The sequence below is a fragment of the Ranitomeya variabilis genome, chromosome 5, assembly GCF_051348905.1.
Source record: "Ranitomeya variabilis isolate aRanVar5 chromosome 5, aRanVar5.hap1, whole genome shotgun sequence".
Taxonomy (NCBI): domain Eukaryota; kingdom Metazoa; phylum Chordata; class Amphibia; order Anura; family Dendrobatidae; genus Ranitomeya; species Ranitomeya variabilis.
In genome coordinates, this window is record NC_135236.1 from 680,325,519 (window position 1) to 680,348,335 (window position 22,817).

Below are 22,817 nucleotides of genomic sequence, written 5' to 3' on the forward strand. Positions count from 1 at the left end.
ATTCTTGTACATAGGGGCAGTATTATAGTAGTTATATTCTTGCATATAGGGGGCAGTATTATAGTAGTTATATTATTTTACATAGGGGTTGTATTACAGTAATTATATTTTTTGCCTGAGGTGTACATCATTGTCATCCTATGTGAAAGTTTACAACATCCGTGTCCTTCCTGGCACTTTCTCCACATTCTGATATTACAGAGGCCCCAGAATAGATTGCAGATCTCTCTGCCTATTATCTTTTCACCTGGACGTCGGCTCCCGCAGCGGGTGCGGAGCTGTCAGGATCTGTACAATGCCGGTCTCTGCCCCCTGTAAATGTCACGTCCTGATCTTCTCAGACCATACAGATTAGAATGGCTATAGCTTTGTCTATGTTACCGTTGTGGATTATTTTTATACCATCTTTGATGGATCAGGATTTTAAGAGATTCAGAAATATTTCTGCAGGATCCCACCTACATGTATTGGTTAAATATTGGTTATAATGGTGCCTATCACATATTATTGGGGTTTGATTTTTCCCCCTGACTTTCATTATGTTTATTGTAAATAAAGCTTGTTGAAATGAACACCCTGGGCCATCAAAATAAGTAGGCCCAAGTGGTTCAGCTTTCATTTTCTAAACTGACCAAATACAGTGTTAAGGGTTTGTTCATTTTCTTTTTTTTAAAGTTTTGGACAGAAGTCTCTATATGTTCTTCTTTGTGATATACTCTCTGTACCAGACCCCTGAGGGCAGATTCCAGGGGACACAGAGTACATGTTACAGAATGGACGCAAAGGATTGTCAATAAAGTTCATTTAAATGAACAAAGATGTCCACCATTTATATGTGCTTTAGGCCTCTTTCACACTTCAGTCGTTTGGCGTCAGTCACTTCCGACAAAGTGACGGATCGACGGATCCGTCACAATTGTTGAAAAAACGGATGTAACGGATCCGTTTTTTTGACGGATCCGTTACTCGGGGATTGTATATACTTTTTGGAGCATGCGCAATTGAAAAAAATTGAAAAAACGGATTGGGGCGACGGATCCGCCAAAAAACGGATCGCGACGGATCCGTCGCCCATAGGTGGCCATTCTATGAAATGACGGACACGACGGATCCGTCGCGATCTGCCATTTCAACGGAGACAAAAAACGTCTAGATGAATGTCAATGTCTAGATGACGTCCGCTAAATTTTGACGGATCCGTCGCATGACGGATGGAACGGACGACCATCCGTCGCAATCCGTCGCTAATGCAAGTCTATGGGGAAAAAAACGGATCCGTCAAAAAAAAAAACGGATCCGTTTTTTGAGGAAAATTACGGTTTTAGACTGACGTCAAACAACTGAAGTGTGAAAGAGGCCTTATAGGACATGGAATCAGGCGTTGCCGCCAGTTTTGTATATGGCAGAAGCGATGGGATTGGTTGCCGTAGCAGCGCCTCCATGTTCTGCCCACTCCGGTTCTGATTTGGACCTGGATATAAAAACAATTAGCTGCCAGGCCGATTGTACCCGGTGTTAACAATGTCCGCAGTCCGAGGAGACCACATTAAGGAAAGAGAACGAAGAGAAAGTCATAACCAGGAGGAGCAGGTGCGGCAAACATGACACCTGGACCTGCACTCAGAAGTGCATGGAATATAGTCACTAAAGGACAAATCTACCGAAAGGAAAGAGAGAGGAACAAGACGGGAAAAGGGAAAGAAAGAGGAACAAGACGGGAAGAGGGAAAGAAAGAGGAACAAGACGGGAAGAGGGAGAGGGTCAAGACAGGAAGAGAAAGAGGGATCAGAATGGAAGGGAAGAGAGAGAGACAAGACAGGAAGAGAAGAGAAAGAGTGACAAGATGGGAAGGAAAGAGAAAGAGGGACAAGATGCAAAGGAAGAAAAAGAGGGACAAGATGGGAAGGGAAGAGAAAGAGGAACAAGAGGGGAAGGGGAGAGAGAGGGACAAGACGGGAAGAGAAAGATTAACAAGACGGGAAGGGAAGAACGAGAGAAGACTAGAAGGGAAAAGAGAGAGACAACATGGGAAGGGAAGAGAGGGACAAAACGGGAAAGGGAAGAGAGAGAAGGTAAAGACGGGAAGGGAAGAGAGAGAAGGTCAAGATGGGAAGAGAAAGAGGAACAAGACGAGAAGGGAAGAAAGAGACAAGACGGGAAGGAAAGAAAAAGAGGGTCAAGACGGGAAGTTAAGAGAAAGAGGGTCAAGTCAGGAAGGGAAGAGAGGGACAAGACGGGAAGGGAAGGGGGTAAGAAGGGAGAGAAAGAGGAACAAGATGGGGAAGGAAGAGAAAAGGGACAAGACGGGAAAGGAAGAGAGAGAGGGACAAGACGGGAAAGGAAGAGAGAGAGGGACTAGAAGGGAAAGGAAGAGAAAGAGGAACAAGATGGGAAGGGAAGAAAGAGAGAAGACGGGAAGAGAAGAAAGAGAGAAGACGAGAAGGGAAAAGAGAGACAAGATGGGAAGGGAAGAGAGAGAGGGACAAAACGGGAAAGGGAAGAGAGAGAAGGTCAAGATGGTAAGAGAAAGAGGAACAAGACAGGAAGGGAAGAAAGAGACAAGATGGGAAGTTAAGAGAAAGAGGGTCAAGTCAGGAAGGGAAGAAAGAGAGGGACAAGATGGGAAAGGAAGAGAAAAGGGACAAGACGGGAAAGGAAGAGAGAGAAGGACAAGATGGGAAAGGAAGAGAGGAACAAGAAGGGAAGAGAAAGAGGGGCAAGACAGGAAGGGAGTAGGACAAGACGGGAAGGGAAGAGAGAGAGAGGGACAAGACAGTAGGGGAAGAGAGAGGGACAAGAAGGGAAGAGAGAGGGACAAGACGGGAAGGGAAGAAAGAGGACAAGATTGGAAGGGATGAGAGAAGAACAAGATGAGAAGGGAAGAGAGGGAGGGACAAGATGGGAAGAGAAGATAGAGAGGGACTAGACAGTAAGGGAAGAGAGAAGGACATGATGGGAAAGGGAAGAGAGAGAGGCACAGAGAAAGGAAGCGAAAGAGAGTGACAAAATGGGAAGGGAAGAGATAGTGGGACAAGACGGCAAGGGAAGAGAAAGAAGGAGATGATGAGATCGCAAAAACAGATGGAAGGATAGAGGGAAAGAAAAAAGGGGGATGAATAGATAAAGGGCAGGGAGGAAGGGGAAAAGAGGGAAAGTGGGAGGAGAGGGAGGAGGAAAAGAGATAGGGAATAAAGGAGGGAGGCAAAAAAGAAGGTTAAAAAGAAAGGAAGATGAAAGGAAAAAGTAAGGAGGGAAGAAGGTTGTGAGGAAGGAGGAAGGTAAGGGAGTGAAGGTGGAAGGAAGAAGAATGGAGGAAAGAGGAAATTAAGGAAATCAAAACAAAACAGGGTGTTAAACGGGGATGAAGGGAAAGAAAGAATGCAAAGATGAAAGAGAAGAGATAGAGAGGGAGGAGACTAGGAGAGGAAGGAAGAGAAAAAAATAAAATAAGGCCACGTGCACTTGTTGAGCATTTGGTGAGTTTTTTACCTTGGTATTTGTAAGTCAAAACCAGGTGATGTGTTTCTATTATACTTTTCCTCTGATTGCTCCATTCCTGGTTTTGTCTGACAAATACTGGGGTAAACTCAACATGTGAACGTGGCCAAAGGGAAGGAAAAAACCGGGAGACAGGGAAATTGGGACAAAAACAAAGTAAAAGAAAGATCAGGATATGAGGGGTAATGAATGACGGAGGCTCTAGGATTGCAGGGCTGTAATTCACTGTGAGACATTATTAGGATGGTCGCGGCGCAGGGGGATGACCAGTGACCGGTTACTAATGATGGCTACTAATGAATCACGTTGGTGACCGCTGCTCTTATTATTGCCTATTGATGGAATATTATCGCTGCAGACGCTCAGAGTCGTACTGATTACGGCTCAGCATTATGTCCTATAGAGAAGACACAGACGACGGGGAGCGAGAGAAGATGTAGTCCAGTCAGATGAATCTGAGGTCTCCAGCACAGCCTCGCTCCTGGCGTTTTCTAATAATGTATTCCCCCCAAAAAAGTACAGCCTTAAACTGAAGGAATGGCCACCGGCTGAAGTTACACGGACCCCCGGACATGGCGTATACATGTATACACATCACTGCTCATGTCCGGCATCTGCTGAGAACAGATAGGAAATGTCACGCTGATTACTGCCGGAAGGAGATGAGCGGCACAGGGGTCATCCGTGGCCTGGACGGGTTTTATTTTACGTAACCGGTTTGGCTTCGCTTTTATACTTACCCTATGGAGATTGTTACACGTTCTGCATTTTGTTTCCCCCTTATGTGACCCCTCCGGCACAGGGCCCGGACGCAGCTTCCAACTCTGCCGTCTTTTCCATATTCCTGATGATCCAGAAATTATATAATAAAGTGGATAAAAATCCTTATTAAAAGAAATAAGAGCAGGGAAGGATTAAGATGAGAGTGGGAAGATGGAGGGGGAGGGGTGGTAAGTGATTGCGATATTATGTTCCGGCTCCTACAGACGATCAAAAAAGATATATTTTCTGCTCTGGACTTGTCATACACAGGGAGGTCGGTAAAGTCTCGCGAGTCCCCTAGGCCTGAAGGAGGCGCCGTTAGCTCCCAGGCCTTCATGAATGCAGCAAGTAACCATGATGAAAAGGCTATAAGACATTGTGTGACGTGCCCATCTAATAATCTGCAGGTTTTGGAGGGAAACAATTGCTTTTTTATCATTTGATACTGTCACAAGATCAATTAATACACCTCAGGGGTGGAGCTAGAATGTGGGAGTGTTTGAACACGCCCATGAGGAGCTGAGCTCTGCGATTTCCTCATTTTTGGTTTGTAAGACACAGGAGAATTAACAAAGGAGGCATATGGATACACAATAAATAGATATATGATGCTGTCGGCATCACAGTCGGTCAGATTTGCTCCATCTTACTTGGCCACTAAGCGTAAACCACATTCTCCACATCTCAGACATGTCGGCTTTTCAGTGTACACCTTACAGTGTGTGGCATGAGCATAGAGTAAGGGCCTGCGGGCCGGACTGTCAGTGCTTTCCAAACATTTCTTATGCCATTGAGAATGGTAGTAGTCGGGCACATTTGCTTGGTTTTATGGAGACCTTTTATGCATGCTGGCGCTTGTAGTGCTGCTTGTATGAGGGTTTTTACCAAGAAATGCTTCAATTGCAATCTATCCCCATGTCTCCTTCTGATTGTACACGAGCCAGAAGTGAAATGAGCAATCGTCTGTATTTGGCCAGACCGCTCAGAGAATGATGGCGACGGTGCAGAAAGTGGAGCAATAACGCCGCAAAGCAGCCGCTGCTACCGGGAAAGCAAATGGCAGATTCCAGAAACAGACGGATCCATTGCAGACGACAGATTCTGCACCGCAGATAATCCCTGATGATTAGTCCTGGAAAACAGCAGCAAATACCAAACAGGGAGGAGGAAAAACACAGACGAGACAGCGTGGACATCGCGGATCACATATCAGCCGGGCATTTACTGACACTAAGGTTGGAATAAAAGGTTCCAATGCACAGGATCAGGTTCCCGAGCAGAACAAATGTGATGGCTCCATGGGATCCACAAGGCAAACAACGGCAGACGGAGGAAAAGGGGCCCGAATACACGGGACGCGACCTCTCCTCCTCCTAATACACGGGACGTGACCTCTCATCCTCCTAATACACGGGAAGCGACCTCTCCTCCTCCTAATACACGGGAAGCGACCTCTCCTCCTCCTAATACACGGGACACGACCTCTCCTCCTCCTAATACACGGGACACGACCTCTCCTCCTCCTAATACACGGGACACGACCTCTCATCCTCCTAATACACGGGCCGTGACCTCTCATCCTCCTAATACACGGGCCGTGACCTCTCATCCTCCTAATACACGGGAAGCGACCTCTCCTCCTCCTAATACACGGGACACGCCCTCTCATCCTCCTAATACACGGGAAGCGACCTCTCCTCCTCCTAATACACGGGAAGCGACCTCTCCTCCTCCTAATACACGGGACACGACCTCTCCTCCTCCTAATACACGGGACACGACCTCTCCTCCTCCTAATACACGGGACACGACCTCTCATCCTCCTAATACACGGGCCGTGACCTCTCATCCTCCTAATACACGGGCCGTGACCTCTCATCCTCCTAATACACGGGCCGTGACCTCTCATCCTCCTAATACACGGGCCGTGACCTCTCATCCTCCAAATACACGGGCCGTGACCTCTCATCCTCCTAATACACGGGACACGACCTCTCCTCCTCCTAATACACGGGACACGACCTCTCCTCCTCCTAATACACGGGACACGACCTCTCATCCTCCTAATACACGGGCCGTGACCTCTCATCCTCCTAATACACGGGCCGTGACCTCTCATCCTCCTAATACACGGGAAGCGACCTCTCCTCCTCCTAATACACGGGACGTGACCTCTCATCCTCCTAATACACGGGAAGCGACCTCTCCTCCTCCTAATACACGGGAAGCGACCTCTCCTCCTCCTAATACATGGGACACGACCTCTCTTCCTCCTAATACATGGGACACGACCTCTCCTCCTCCTAATACACGGGACACGACCTCTCCTCCTCCTAATACACGGGACACGACCTCTCATCCTCCTAATACACGGGACGTGACCTCTCATCCTCCTAATACACGGGAAGCGACCTCTCCTCCTCCTAATACATGGGAAGCGACCTCTCCTCCTCCTAATACATGGGACACGACCTCTCCTCCTCCTAATACACGGGACACGACCTCTCATCCTCCTAATACACGGGCCGTGACCTCTCATCCTCCTAATACACGGGCCGTGACCTCTCATCCTCCTAATACACGGGCCGTGACCTCTCATCCTCCTAATACACGGGAAGCGACCTCTCCTCCTCCTAATACACGGGAAGCGACCTCTCCTCCTCCTAATACACGGGACACGACCTCTCCTCCTCCTAATACACGGGACGTGACCTCTCCTCCTAATATATGGGACACGACCGCTCCTCCTCCTAATACATGGGACGCGACCTCTCCTAATACGCGGGACATGACCTCTCCTCCTCCTAATACACGGGACGCGACCTCTCCTCCTCCTAATTCACGGGACGCGACCTCTCCTCCTAATATTTGGGACGCGACCTCTCCTTCTCCTAATACACAAGACGCGACCTCTCCTAATACGTGGGACGTGACCTCTCCTCCTCCTAATACACGGGACGTGACCTCTCCTCCTCCTAATACACAGGACGCAACCTCTCCTCCTAATACACGGGACGCGACCTCTCCTCCTCCTAATACACAGGACGTGACCTCTCCTCCTCCTAATACACGGGACGCGACCTCTCCTCCTCCTAATACACGGGACGCGACCTCTCCTCCTCCTAATACATGGGATGCGACCTCTCCTCCTAATACATGGGGCATGACCTCTCCTCCTCCTAATACATGGGACGTGACCTCTCCTCCTAATACAAGGGACGCGACCTCTCCTCCTAATACACGGGACGCGACCTCTCCTCCTAATACATGGGACGTGACCTCGCCTCCTCCTTATACATGGGACGTGACCTCTCCTCCTCCTAATACATGGGATGCGAACTCTCCTCCTCCTAATACACAGGACAAGACCTCTCCTAATACGCGGCACGTGACCACTCCTCCTAATACACGGGACGTGACTCTCCTCCTCCTAATACACGGGAAGCGACCTCTCCTCCTAATACACAGGACGCAACCTCTCCTCCTAATACACGGGACGTGACCTCTCCTCCTAATACACAGGACGCGACCTCTCCTCCTCCTAATACACGACGCGACCTCTCCTCCTAATAAATGGGATGCGACCTCTCCTCCTAATACATGGGGCATGACCTCTCCTCCTCCTAATACACAGGACACAACCTCTCCTCCTAATACACAGGACGTGTCCTCTCCTCCTCCTAATACACAGGACGCAACCTCTCCTCCTAATACACGGGACGTGACCTCTCCTCCTCCTAATACACGGGACGCGACCTCTCCTCCTAATACATGGGATGCGACCTCTCCTCCTAATACATGGGGCATGACCTCTCCTCCTCCTAATACATGGGACGCGACCTCTCCTTCTAATACAAAGGACGCGACCTCTCCTCCTAATACATGGGACGTGACCTCGCCTCCTCCTTATACATGGGACGTGACCTCTCCTCCTCCAAATACATGGGATGCGACCTCTCCTCCTCCTAATACACGGGGCGTGACCTCTCCTTCTCCTAATACATGGGACGCGACCTCTTCTCCGAATACACGGGACACGACCTCTCGACCTCTCCTCCTCCTAATACACGGGACACGACCTCTCCTCCTCCTAATAAGCGGGATGCGACCGCTCCTCCTCCTAATATACGGGGCGCGACCTCTCCTCCTAATACATGGGACGCAACCTCTCCTCTTAATACACGGGACGCAACCTCTCCTCCTAATACATGGGACACGACCTCTCCTCCTCCTGATACACGGGACGCAGCCTCTCCTCCTAATACATGGGACGCGACCTCTCCTCCTCCTAATACACGGGACGTGACCTCTCCTCCTAATACATGGGACGCGACCTCTCCTCCTCCTAATACATGGGACGCGACCTCTCCTCCTCCTGATACACGGGACGCAACCTCTCCTCCTAATACATGGGATGCGACCTCTCCTCCTCCTAATACACGGGATGCAACCTCTCCTCCTAATACATGGGGCATGACCTCTCCTCCTCCTAATACATGGGACGCGACCTCTCCTCCTCCTAATACATGGGACGCAACCTCTCCTCCTAATACATGGGATGCGACCTCTCCTCCTCCTAATACATGGGACGCGACCTCTCCTCCTCCTAATACACGGGACACGACCACTCCTCCTCCTAATACATGGGACGCGACCTCTCCTCCTCCTGATACAAGGGACGCAACCTCTTCTCCTAATACATGGGACGCGACCTCTCCTCCTAATACACGGGACGTGACCTCTCCTCCTAATACATGGGACGCGACCTCTCCTCCTCCTAATACACGGGGCGTGATCTCTCCTCCTCCTAATACACGGGACGCGACCTCTCCTCCTCCTAATACAGGGGACGCGACCTCTCCTCCTCCTAATACGCGGGATGCGACCTCTCCTCCTCCTAATATATGGGACGCGACCTCTCCTCCCCCTAATACATGGGACGCGACCTCTCCTCCTCCTAATACACAGGACGCAACCTCTCCTCCTCCTAATACACGGGACGCGACCTCTCCTCCTCCTAATACATGGTACGCAACCTCTCCTCCTCCTAATACAGGGGACACGACCTCTCCTCCTAATACACAGGACCCAACCTCTCCTCCTAATACATGGGACGTGACCTCTCCTCCTAATACACAGGACCCAACCTCTCCTCCTAATACACGGGACGCGACCTCTCCTCCTCCTAATACACAGGACCCAACCTCTCCTCCTAATACATGGGACGCGACCTCTCCTCCTAATACACAGGACCCAACCTCTCCTCCTAATAAACGGGACGCGACCTCTCCTCCTCCTAATACAGGGGACGCGACCTCTCCTCCTAATACGCGGGATGCGACCTCTCCTCCTCCTAATATACGGGACGCGACCTCTCCTCCCCCTAATACATGGGACGTGACCTCTCCTCCTCCTAATACACGGGACGCAACCTCTCCTCCTCCTAATACACGGGACGCGACCTCTCCTCCTAATACATGGGACGCAACCTCTCCTCCTCCTAATACAGGGGACGCGACCTCTCCTCCTCCTAGTACAAGGGACGCAACCTCTCCTCCTCCTAATACAGGGGACACGACCTCTCCTCCTCCTAATACACAGGACCCAACCTCTCCTCCTAATACATGGGACGCGACCTCTCCTCCTAATACACAGGACCCAACCTCTCCTCCTAATACACGGGACGCGACCTCTCCTCCTCCTAATACACAGGACCCAACCTCTCCTCCTAATACATGGGATGCGACCTCTCCTCCTCCTAATACGCAGGACGCGACCTCTCCTCCTAATACACAGGACCCAACCTCTCCTCCTAATACACGGGACGCGACCTCTCCTCCTCCTAATACGCAGGACGCGACCTCTCCTCCTCCTAAATCACAGGTCAGTTTATACCCCACATACTATACATTGAAGTGGGCAGTGAATGAGTTGCGCACTGCGGGTACATTCACCCTCGCAGATTAGGGGGGCAGAGTACCGAATCCCCCACCATCTATGAAATGAGAAGGACGGATTAAGACTTGAGCCGTATTTTGCCGGGGGATTATGCCCCCAGCAGGAAATTAAACCTGCGCTGGCAGAGCCTGGTCTAGACATTGATCCCATGCCCTCCACACTGTCCACAGCGGAGACCGAGTGACCGCATCACCGGAGGCACCGAGGCATCACCGAGGCACAACACGGCAGGTACCTCTCCAGCTGTGCCCATGATGATGACCGCCAGGGCGGCCGCCAGGGCCCACCATGTGCTGGAATATTCATGGAAATAGCCATGTGGAGACATCCAGGATAGAAGGGACCGAGGAGGGGACGGACAGAACAGACACGGCCATAGTGGAGCAACTACAAGGAGTGGGTGAGCAGGGGGGAGAAATGTACGAAATGTCATGTGAGGGAGGATGGATGATAAGACAGAAAAGGAAGGAAGAAAGGAAAGAAAGAGTAAGGAATACAGACAGTAAGGAAAGGAAAAGAAGGAAAGCAAGGAAGGAAGAAAGGAAGGAAAGAAAAGGAAGGAAAAAAGGAAGGAAAAAAGGAAGGAAGAAAGGAAGTGAAGGAAGGAAAAAAGGAAGAAATCGGGGCTCCAAAATTCCATTCCATTGTCGTTCATTCTCCTGTAGTTTATAAAGTGCAGCGTTTCACTTCCATGAACCTTTTTCAAGCTTGAAACTGAATAGAAATGTTGCACTTTACTCCTGAGAAGACAATACAAATCCTCACTTTTTGCGATTTTGGAGCGATGTTGCCACTTCCTGACTATTTAAGGGGATTTGGTCAAAGATCTTAAATTTGCATCTGTCAACATATGGTGGTGCCTCCACTTTCTTTTTTGGTCTAGATAGATAATAGATAGATAGATAGATAGATAGATAGATAGATAGATAGATGATAGGTAATAGATAGATAATGGATAGACAGATAATAGATAATAGATAGATAATGGATAGATAGATAGATAGATAGATAGATAGATAGATAGATAGATAGATAGATAGATAATAGATAGATAGATAGATAGATAGATAATAGATAGATAGTAGCTAGATAGGTATGCGATATATAATAGATAGATAGATAGATAGATAATAGATAGATAGATAATAGATAGATAATAGATAGATAGATAGATAGATAGATAGATAGATAGATAGATAGATAGATTGATAGATAATAGACAGATAATAGATAGATAGATAGATAGATAGATAGATAGATAGATAGATAGATAGATAGATAGATAGGTAATAGATAGATAATGGATAGACAGATAATAGATAATAGATAGATAATGGATAGATAGATAATAGATAGATAGATGATAGATAGATAGATAATAGACAGATAATAGATAGATAGATAGATAATAGATAGATAATGGATAGATAGATAGATAGATAGATAGATAGATAGATAGATAGATAGATAGATAGATAATAGACAGATAATAGATATATAGATAGATAATAGATAGATAGATAGATAGATAGATAGATAGATAGATAGATAGATAGAGAAAAAAAACCAACCAGCACCCCTAATGTGAACATGTGCAAAGCTGCAAGCTGCATCATATAGACAAAAAAACACAGCAGCACATGTACATGAATCTAGGCCATGTGAAAACACAGACAAATATTCAATATGAATTATACTTCCAAAATATTTTTTTACAAATTTTTCTCAAAATTTTTTTTTTTTTTTCTTGAATAATACTTACAGTAATGAAGATTCTTAGCGCATAAATTGGCCAATTCATGTGTGCCCATCAACCACGGCAAGGTGATCTCCCTCTGATGGGTCCTACTCTACTGTACATGCCACTCTTGGGCTACCAGCCTACAACTATGGACAAAACATGTCACTCTGGGCTAAACCTACAATTTATGGGCAGGTAGAGCTGATTACCGCCACCTGCAAGGTCAATGGGAGGAGTGCAAGATCAGTATGGATGCAGCCACATCCAATAACTAAATAGAGAAAAAAAACCAACCAGCACCCCTTTCTTTGTCTATATGATGCAGCTTGCAGCTTTGCACATGTTCACATTAGGGGTGCTGGTTGGTTTTTTTTCTCTATTTTTTTTCTCTATTTAGTTATTGGATGTGGCTGCATCCATACTGATCTTGCACTCCTCCCATTGACCTTGCAGGTGGCGGTAATCAGCTCTACCTGCCCATAAATTGTAGGTTTAGCCCAGAGTGACATGTTTTGTCCATAGTTGTAGGCTGGTGGCCCAAGAGTGGCATGTACAGTAGAGTAGGACCCATCAGAGGGAGATCACCTTGCCGTGGTTGATGGGCACACATGAATTGGCCAATTTATGCGCTAAGAATCTTCATTACTGTAAATATTATTCAAGAAAAAAAAAAAAGTATAATTCATATTGAATATTTGTCTGTGTTTTCACATGGCCTAGATTCATGTACATGTGCTGCTGTGTTTTTTTGTCTAGATAGATAGATAGATAATAGACAGATAATAGATATATAGATAGATAATAGATAGATAGATGATAGATAATAGATAGATAGATAGATAATAGACAGATGGATAATCGATTTCTCAGCATCTGATGTTTGATTGCTGTCCTCATCTTTGGATGTAAGAGGTTTTATTGATAACTTTGGGGGGAACCTAAACAATTATTGCCTGTAAAGTGCTGCTTTAATTGTTTCTAGATATGTCCTAATTCCCCCTCGGACTCCGCGGATCCCCCTCTAGTGTTTCGGAGGGGTACAGACGTGCACAGTCCTGTACGGGGCCGCCTGCCGTGTCCTCACCCGCGGAGTGTCAGCCTCTGAGGCGAGCCGCTCCCCCGCGGACCCCCTAGCTCTTCACATTATCCCATCCTCCAGCTCCTCCATACAATGATCACCTCCTGCGTCAGCCCGGATCTTTTACAGGGCCCCCAAGTACAGCTGTAGCCTGTGACATGGAGGGTCCGTCGCTGCCCCCGGCTGATACTTAATATCCGCTCCGCAGGGTCCATTACAATCTTTTCTGACCGCTCGACCACACAAAGCCGCTTATGGCGTCAGGAGAAATCCTCTGCGTCCATATTGTGTCCTCCACGTCAGCTGGAGCAGCTCTACAACATCAGGACCCCTGAAAACCGCTCCCCACATCTCAGCTTCCATAGAGTTAACCCTCAAATATCTCCGCTTAGGATCCAGCAGGGGAGGGGTCACAGGAGCTGAAATCACAGCTATGATGTAATCACAAGCGGTGACATCACTGGTGGGCGGAGCTGTGGCTCCTCCCAGGAGCATCAAGTCACGCCCCCGAGGTTCAAGGAGGATCCCAGCTCCTTATATAGGGGCGGCCCACCTGTAATAAGACCCCCGTGTTCAGGGTCCCCATCCCAGGATCTAGAGCAGATATCTGCTGGGCGCTCATTAGTATGTGCGGCCTGATGTGGATATGTAGGAGCTCCGCGTGCGTGAGAACATTACTAATTGGCTGCATTGAGCGGCGCCCGCAGGTTCCTGTGTTATGTAGGTCACCTTTGCCTTCATGAGGATGAGCCGAGCTGTGGGGCGAGGGCTGCGCTGTGGGGCGAGGGCTGCGCTGTGGGGCGAGGGCTGCGCTGTAGGGCGAGGGCTGTGCTGTGGGGCAAGGGCTGCGCTGTGGGGTGAGGGCTGCGCTGTAGGGCGAGGGCTGAGCAGTGGGGCGAGGGCTATGTGGTGGGGCGAGGGCTGCGCTGTAGGGCGAGGGCTGAGCGACCCACAGAATCTGATAATGAGAGAAATGATGCCGGCATCTCTCCCAGCCCTGAAAGCAGCGCACGACCCTCCCTGACCTCAGATCAGCTGCTTCCTGCAAATGCACTGACACAATGTGACGAGAAACAGAGGGAAGAAGAGGATGATGAGGGTTATATCCTACTGTGGATAATGAGCGATCCCCAGAAACTGGATAGCAAAGGATGTCATTACTGAGAACCGTCTGAAAAAATAACCTAACATGCTAAGAGCGCAGCTCCGGAGTATAATACAGGATGTAACTCAGGATCAGTAATGTAATGTATGTGCACAGTGACTGCACCAGCAGAATAGTGAGTGCAGCTCTGGAGTATAATACAGGATATAACTCAGGATCAGTAATGTAATGTATGTACACAGTGACTGCACCAGCAGAATAGTGAGTGCAGCTCTGGAGTATAATACAGGAGGTAACTCGGGATCAGTAATGTAATGTATGTACACAGTGACTGCACCAGCAGAATAGTGAGTGCAGCTCTGGAGTATAATACAGGAGGTAACTCAGGATCAGTAATGTAATGTGTGTACACAGTGACTGCACCAGCAGAATAGTGAGTGCAGCTCTGGAGTATAATACAGGATGTAATTCAGGATCAGTAATGTAATGTATGTACAGAGTGACTGCACCAGCAGAATAGTGAGTGCAGCTCTGGGGTATAATACAGGAGGTAACTCAGGATCAGTAATGTAATGTGTGTACACAGTGACTGCACCAGCAGAATAGTGAGTGCAGCTCTGGGGTATAATACAGGATGTAACTCAGGATCAGTAATGTAATGTATGTACACAGTGACTGCACCAGCAGAATAGTGAGTGCAGCTCTGGGGTATAATACAGGATGTAACTCAGGATCATTAATGTAATGTATGTACACAGTGACTGCACCAGCAGAATAGTGAGTGCAGCTCTGGAGTATAATACAAGAGGTGACTCAGGATCAGTAATGTAATACCAAACCAACCAAAGAAAAAGCAGCCAGAAGTCCAAATATATATAAATGTACAAAAAAACTTTATTCTTAATAATGACAGATAAAAACATAACAGAAGGAAGCAATCCCCGTGCTACTCATGGCATGCACCTGTGGAGGGCAGGGGATAGGTGCCTCTAGTATAAATAGGTCCACTCATTAACCATAAGGAAAAGCCAATAATCGTGTAGGACTAGTAAAAAGTAACTGCATGTAAAGAGCAATGAAGTCTACAATTTAGCAGCAGCGCCCACACACAATGCACAGTATACATACCGGTTAATGCAGGAGTATATCTAATACGAACGGGCACCTCACCCCTGTCCACCCCGATGCGCGTTTCGGCTAATGCCTTTCTCAAGGCTATTCTGCACCAGCAGAATAGTGAGTGCAGCTCTGGGGTATAATACAGGATGTAACTCAGGATCAGTAATGTAATGTATGTACACAGTGACTGCACCAGCAGAATAGTGAGTGCAGCTCTGGAGTATTATACAGGATGCAATGCTCTAACTACCTTCACCGGTTTATAGAAGATTGTTCCATCAGCCTTATAAATTGATTTTACTGGTAGTATGCTGTCCTGACACTTGTAGTTCTACAGATACGGAGCGGCGGTTTTGTCGCCAGTTGTCTGGAGGTTTCTGTAATTCTAGTACAGAAAGTTGATCCTGTTGTTGATCCAGTTTGTGCTGCTGGCGGGAGGGCGGAGGCGCAGGTGAGGCATCAGGGTGTCAGTCTCCCTGTATATGACGGTGTCTCTTGTGTCCCGCCAGACTGCAGCCAGGACCACCCTGCACCGCCAGACCCATGTAAAGGTGGAGACCCCCAGCGCCGTGGGCACGTAACAGCAGGATGCGGGAGCCACGGAGACGCTTCCCCTGCAGATGGGCACCGACCTCATGTAAGTGGATATTCACATGTGTGTGTGAGAAGATCGGCAGTGGCCATGATGGGGGGATTGTTATAATGTAGCACCGTATAATTCAGGTTGGGGGGCTGCAGCAGAGGATTCTGGGTAGTACTGGGGTCTTCTCATATGCTTTGTGCTTCAGTTCTCCACCATCTCCAACAAGATACACCTGTCAGTTTTCAGCCACTGGATGTAAACCATGATCCTATTCACTGACAACAAGCACAGATCTGCAGGAATGACGGCAACATTGGATTCAAAGGGATAATTAAAGTAATGTGACATTTAGCAAAGCTGCAGTGTAAAGCATGGGGAATGGAAAGGACAGGGCACCAATCTAAGTTCCTGATTAGACCCGAGTTAAGACAACCTTAGACAATACTCTCTAACCCTGTTCAATCCCTTTAAAATGATCTGGAGGTGGGGACTTCAGGGGTTTTTTTGCTAGCAATTTACTGACTTGTCACTTGCAATACCATTTTCCACCACTGCCAGCAAAGGATAATTTACATTGATTCTCATGCAACAGCGCCACCAATCATGAGCTCTAATTGGAAGAAAGACCCCCTTATGTAATGTGTCTATAGAAGGGAGAATCCCCTAGAAATAACAATCAGCAGCTGCCCTCAGTGATAATAGTTAATTACTGCCCCCCTGAGGAGATGTGACCCCCAAAGTAAAGCCTGCATCATGTGTTACAATAGCAGCAGCGCAAGATATTTACAAGAGCCGACTGCTAACATTCGGCCAGCGACACCCCAGAAATAGCCAGGAAGGTACAGAAATAGCGAAAATAATTCACACGTACGCCCTGATTCCCTGACTCCAGAGCGGCATCGCCCGAGAGAGGACGAAAGAGGAGAAGATATATCACTGGGAAAGGCCTGCAGAGCGTGGGTATATATATATATATATGTACAAGGGAGCTCCCCCTAGTGGTGGCTGCAGACAGGATCTTATCATGTATCTCTGTATACAGGGAGCTCCCCCTAGTGGTGACTGCAGACAGGATCTTATCATGTATCTCTGTATACAGGGAGCTCCCCCTAGTGGTGACTGCAGACAGGATCTTATCATGTATCTCTGTATACAGGGAGCTCCCCCTAGTGGTGACTGCAGACAGGATCTTATCATGTATCTCTGTATACAGGGAGCTCCCCCTAGTGGTGACTGCAGACAGGATCTTATCATGTATCTCTGTATACAGGGAGCTCCCCCTAGTGGTGACTGCAGACAGGATCTTATGTATGTCTGTATAGAGGGAGCTCCCCCTAGTGGTGGCTGCAGACAGGATCTTATCCTGTATCTCTCTATACAGGGAGCTCCCCCTAGTGGTGACTGCAGACAGGATCTTATCATGTATCTCTGTATACAGGGAGCTCCCCCTAGTGGTGGCTGCAGACAGGATATTATCATGTATCTCTGTATACAGGGAGCTCCCCCTAGTGGCGGCTGCAGACAGGATCTTATAATGTATCTCTGTATACAGGGAGCTCCCCCTAGTGGAGGCTGCAGACAGGATCTTATCATGTATCTCTGTACACAGGGAGCTCCCCCTAGTGGTGACTGCAGACAGGATCTTATCATGTATCTCTGTACACAGGGAGCTCCCCCTAGTGGAGGCTGCAGACAGGATCTTATCATGTATCTCTGTACACAGGGAGCTCCCCTTAGTGATGGCTGCAGACAGGATCTTATCATGTATCTCTGTACACAGGGAGCTCCCCCTAGTGGTGACTGCAGACAGGATCTTATCATGTATCTCTGTACACAGGGAGCTCCCCCTAGTGGTGGCTGCAGACAGGATCTTATCATGTATCTCTGTATACAGGGAGCTCCCCCTAGTGATGGCTGCAGACAGGATCTTATCATGTATCTCTGTATACAGGGAGCTCCCCCTAGTGGTGGCTGCAGACAGGATCTTATCATATATCTCTGTATACAGGGAGCTCCCCCTAGTGGTGGCTGCAGACAGGATCTTATCATGTATCTCTATATACAGGGAGCTCCCCCTAGTGGTGGCTGCAGACAGGATGTTATCATGTATCTCTGTATACAGGGAGCTCCCCCTAGTGGTGGCTGCAGACAGGATCTTATCATGTATCTCTATATACAGGGAGCTCCCCCTAGTGGTGGCTGCAGACAGGATGTTATCATGTATCTCTGTATACAGGGAGCTCCCCCTAGTGATGGCTGCAGACAGGATCTTATCATGTATCTCTGTATACAGGGAGCTCCCCCTAGTGGTGGCTGCAGACAGGATCTTATCATATATCTCTGTATACAGGGAGCTCCCCCTAGTGGTGGCTGCAGACAGGATCTTATCATGTATCTCTATATACAGGGAGCTCCCCCTAGTGGTGGCTGCAGACAGGATGTTATCATGTATCTCTGTATACAGGGAGCTCCCCCTAGTGGTGGCTGCAGACAGGATCTTATCATGTATCTCTGTATACAGGGAGCTCCCCCTAGTGGTGGCTGCAGACAGGATCTTATCATGTATCTCTATATACAGGGAGCTCCCCCTAGTGGTGACTGCAGACAGGATCTTATCATGTATCTCTGTATACAGGGAGCTCCCCCTAGTGGTGACTGCAGACAGGATCTTATCATGTATCTCTGTATACAGGGAGCTCCCCCTAGTGGTGACTGCAGACAGGATCTTATCATGTATCTCTGTATACAGGGAGCTCCCCCTAGTGGTGACTGCAGACAGGATCTTATCATGTATCTCTGTATACAGGGAGCTCCCCCTAGTGGTGGCTGCAGACAGGATCTTATCATGTATCTCTGTATACAGGGAGCTCCCCCTAGTGGTGACTGCAGACAGGATCTTATCATGTATCTCTGTATACAGGGAGCTCCCCCTAGTGGTGGCTGCAGACAGGATCTTATCATGTATCTCTGTATACAGGGAGCTCCCCCTAGTGGTGGCTGCAGACAGGATCTTATCATGTATCTCTGTATACAGGGAGCTCCCCCTAGTGGTGGCTGCAGACAGGATCTTATCATGTATCTCTGTATACAGGGAGCTCCCCCTAGTGGTGACTGCAGACAGGATCTTATCATGTATCTCTGTATACAGGGAGCTCCCCCTAGTGGTGGCTGCAGACAGGGTCTTATCATGTATCTCTGTATACAGGGAGCTCCCCCTAGTGGTGGCTGCAGACAGGATCTTATCACGTATCTCTGTATACAGGGAGCTCCCCCTAGTGGTGGCTGCAGACAGGATCTTATCACGTATCTCTGTATACAGGGAGCTCCCCCTAGTGGTGACTGCAGACAGGATCTTATCACGTATCTCTGTATACAGGGAGCTCCCCCTAGTGGTGACTGCAGACAGGATCTTATCACGTATCTCTGTATACAGGGAGCTCCCCCTAGTGGTGGCTGCAGACAGGATGTTATCATGTATCTCTGTATACAGGGAGCTCCCCCTAGTGGTGACTGCAGACAGGATCTTATCACGTATCTCTGTATACAGAGAGCTCCCCCTAGTGGTGACTGCAGACAGGATCTTATCATGTATCTCTGTATACAGGGAGCTCCCCCTAGTGGTGACTGCAGACAGGGTCTTATCATGTATCTCTGTATACAGGGAGCTCCCCCTAGTGGTGGCTGCAGACAGGATCTTATCACGTATCTCTGTATACAGGGAGCTCCCCCTAGTGGTGGCTGCAGACAAGATCTTATCACGTATCTCTGTATACAGGGAGCTCCCCCTAGTGGTGACTGCAGACAGGATCTTATCACGTATCTCTGTATACAGAGAGCTCCCCCTAGTGGTGGCTGCAGACAAGATCTTATCACGTATCTCTGTATACAGGGAGCTCCCCCTAGTGGTGGCTGCAGACAGGATCTTATCACGTATCTCTGTATACAGGGAGCTCCCCCTAGTGGTGGCTGCAGACAAGATCTTATCATGTATCTCTGTATACAGGGAGCTCCCCCTAGTGGTGACTGCAGACAGGATCTTATCATGTATCTCTGTATACAGGGAGCTCCCCCTAGTGGTGACTGCAGACAGGATCTTATCATGTATCTCTGTATACAGGGAGCTCCCCCTAGTGGTGACTGCAGACAGGATCTTATCATGTATCTCTATATACAGGGAGCTCCCCCTAGTGGTGGCTGCAGACAGGATCTTATCATGTATCTCTATATACAGGGAGCTCCCCCTGGTGGTGGCTGCAGACAGGATCTTATCATGTATCTCTGTATACAGGGAGCTCCCCCTGGTGGTGGCTGCAGACAGGATCTTATCATGTATCTCTGTATACAGGGAGCTCCCCCTAGTGATGGCTGCAGACAGGATCTTATCATGTATCTCTGTATACAGGGAGCGCCCCCTAGTGGTGGCTGCAGACAGGATCTTATCACGTATCTCTGTATACAGGGAGCTCCCCCTAGTGGTGGCTGCAGACAAGATCTTATCACGTATCTTTGTATACAGGGAGCTCCCCCTAGTGGTGACTGCAGACAGGATCTTATCACGTATCTCTGTATACAGAGAGCTCCCCCTAGTGGTGGCTGCAGACAAGATCTTATCACGTATCTCTGTATACAGGGAGCTCCCCCTAGTGGTGGCTGCAGACAGGATCTTATCATGTATCTCTGTATACAGAGAGCTCCCCCTAGTGGTGGCTGCAGACAGGATCTTATCATGTATCTCTGTATACAGGGAGCTCCCCCTAGTGGTGACTGCAGACAAGATCTTATCATGTATCTCTGTATACAGGGAGCTCCCCCTAGTGGTGACTGCAGACAGGATCTTATCATGTATCTCTGTATACAGGGAGCTCCCCCTAGTGGTGGCTGCAGACAGGATCTTATCATGTATCTCTGTATACAGGGAGCTCCCCCTAGTGGTGACTGCAGACAGGATCTTATCACGTATCTCTGTATACAGGGAGCTCCCCCTAGTGGTGGCTGCAGACAGGATCTTATCACGTATCTCTGTGTACAGGGTGCTGCCCCTAGTGGTGGCTGCAGACAGGATCTTATCACGTATCTCTGTATACAGGGAGCTCCCCCTAGTGGTGACTGCAGACAGGATCTTATCACGTATCTCTGTATACAGGGAGCTCCCCCTAGTGGTGGCTGCAGACAGGATCTTATCATGTATCTCTGTATACAGGGCGCTCCCCCTAGTGGTGACTGCAGGCAGCATCTTATCATGTACCTCTGTATACAGGGAGCTCCCCCTAGTGGTGGCTGCAGGCAGCATCTTATCATGTATCTCTGTATACAGGGAGCTCCTCCTAGTGGTGGCTGCAGACAGGATCTTATCATGTATCTCTGTATACAGGGAGCTCCCCCTAGTGGTGGCTGCAGACAGGATCTTATCATGTATCTCTGTATACTGGGAGCTCCCCCTAGTGGTGACTGCAGACAGGATCTTATCATGTATCTCTGTATACTGGGAGCTCCCCCTAGTGATGACTGACTGCAGACAGGAGCTTATCATGTATCTCAGTATACAGGGAGCTCCCCCTAGTGGTGGCTGCAGACAGGATCTTATATATCTCTGTATACAGGGAGCTCCCCCTAGTGGTGACTGCAGGCAGCATCTTATCATGTACCTCTGTATACAGGGAGCTCCCCCTAGTGGTGGCTGCAGACAGGATCTTATCATGTATCTCTGTATACAGGGAGCTCCCCTAGTGGTGACTGCAGGCAGCATCTTATCATGTATCTCTGTATACAGGGTGCTCCCCCTAGTGGTGACTGCAGGCAGCATCTTATCATGTACCTCTGTATACAGGGAGCTCCTCCTAGTGGTGGCTGCAGACAGGATCTTATCATGTATCTCTGTATACAGGGAGCTCCCCCTAGTGGTGGCTGCAGACAGGATCTTATATATCTCTGTATACAGGGTGCTCCCCCTAGTGGTGACTGCAGGCAGCATCTTATCATGTATCTCTGTATACAGGGAGCTCCCCCTAGTGGTGGCTGCAGACAGGATCTTATGTATCTCTGTATAAAGGGGGCTCCCCCTAGTGGTGACTGCAGGCAGCATCTTATCATGTATCTCTGTATACAGGGAGCTCCCCCTAGTGGTGGCTGCAGACAGGATCTTATGTATCTCTGTATAAAGGGGGCTCCCCCTAGTGGTGACTGCAGGCAGCATCTTATCATGTATCTCTGTATACAGGGAGCTCCCCCTAGTGGTGGCTGCAGGCAGGATCTTATCATGTATCTCTGTGTACAGGGAGCTCCCCCTAGTGGTGGCTGCAGACAGGATCTTATCATGTATCTCTGTATACAGGGAGCTCCCCCTAGTGGTGGCTGCAGACAGGATCTTATGTATCTCTGTATAAAGGGGGCTCCCCCTAGTGGTGACTGCAGGCAGCATCTTATCATGTATCTCTGTATACAGGGAGCTCCCCCTAGTGGTGGCTGCAGGCAGGATCTTATCATGTATCTCTGTATACAGGGAGCTCCCCCTAGTGGTGGCTGCAGACAGGATCTTATGTATCTCTGTATAAAGGGGGCTCCCCCTAGTGGTGACTGCAGGCAGCATCTTATCATGTATCTCTGTATACAGGGAGCTCCCCCTAGTGGTGGCTGCAGACAGGATCTTATGTATCTCTGTATAAAGGGGGCTCCCCCTAGTGGTGACTGCAGGCAGCATCTTATCATGTATCTCTGTATACAGGGAGCTCCCCCTAGTGGTGGCTGCAGGCAGGATCTTATCATGTATCTCTGTATACAGGGAGCTCCCCCTAGTGGTGGCTGCAGACAGGATCTTATCATGTATCTCTGTATACAGAGAGCTCCACCTAGTGGTGACTGCAGACAGGATCTTATCATGTATCTCTTTATACAGGGAGCTCCCCCTAGTGGTGGTTACATACAATGACTGTTGAGTTGAGGTGATAAGCGCTTTTTTACACCCTTATAGGCAGAG

At 48.6% G+C, this 22,817-nt stretch overlaps 2 protein-coding genes across 3 annotated transcripts in view; one reads left to right on the forward strand and one right to left on the reverse strand.

The window, feature by feature from the left end:
- CACNA2D4 (calcium voltage-gated channel auxiliary subunit alpha2delta 4) overlaps positions 1 to 22,817 on the reverse strand; it is a 134,178-nt gene that overhangs the window by 46,667 nt on the left and 64,694 nt on the right. The gene's annotated exons all lie outside the window — the stretch shown is intronic.
- The window catches only part of LRTM2 (leucine rich repeat transmembrane protein 2), a 44,029-nt gene that overhangs the window by 6,852 nt on the left and 14,360 nt on the right, over positions 1 to 22,817 (forward strand). Inside the window, exon 2 of one of the 2 annotated variants that reach the window (XM_077267060.1) lies at positions 15,771 to 15,898. In XM_077267060.1, the coding sequence (XP_077123175.1) occupies positions 15,850 to 15,898 (49 nt within the window). In that variant the 5' untranslated portion in view covers positions 15,771 to 15,849. Of the gene's footprint in view, positions 1 to 15,701; positions 15,899 to 22,817 lie in introns of those variants that run through there. The other variant, XM_077267061.1, reaches the window with a different exon arrangement.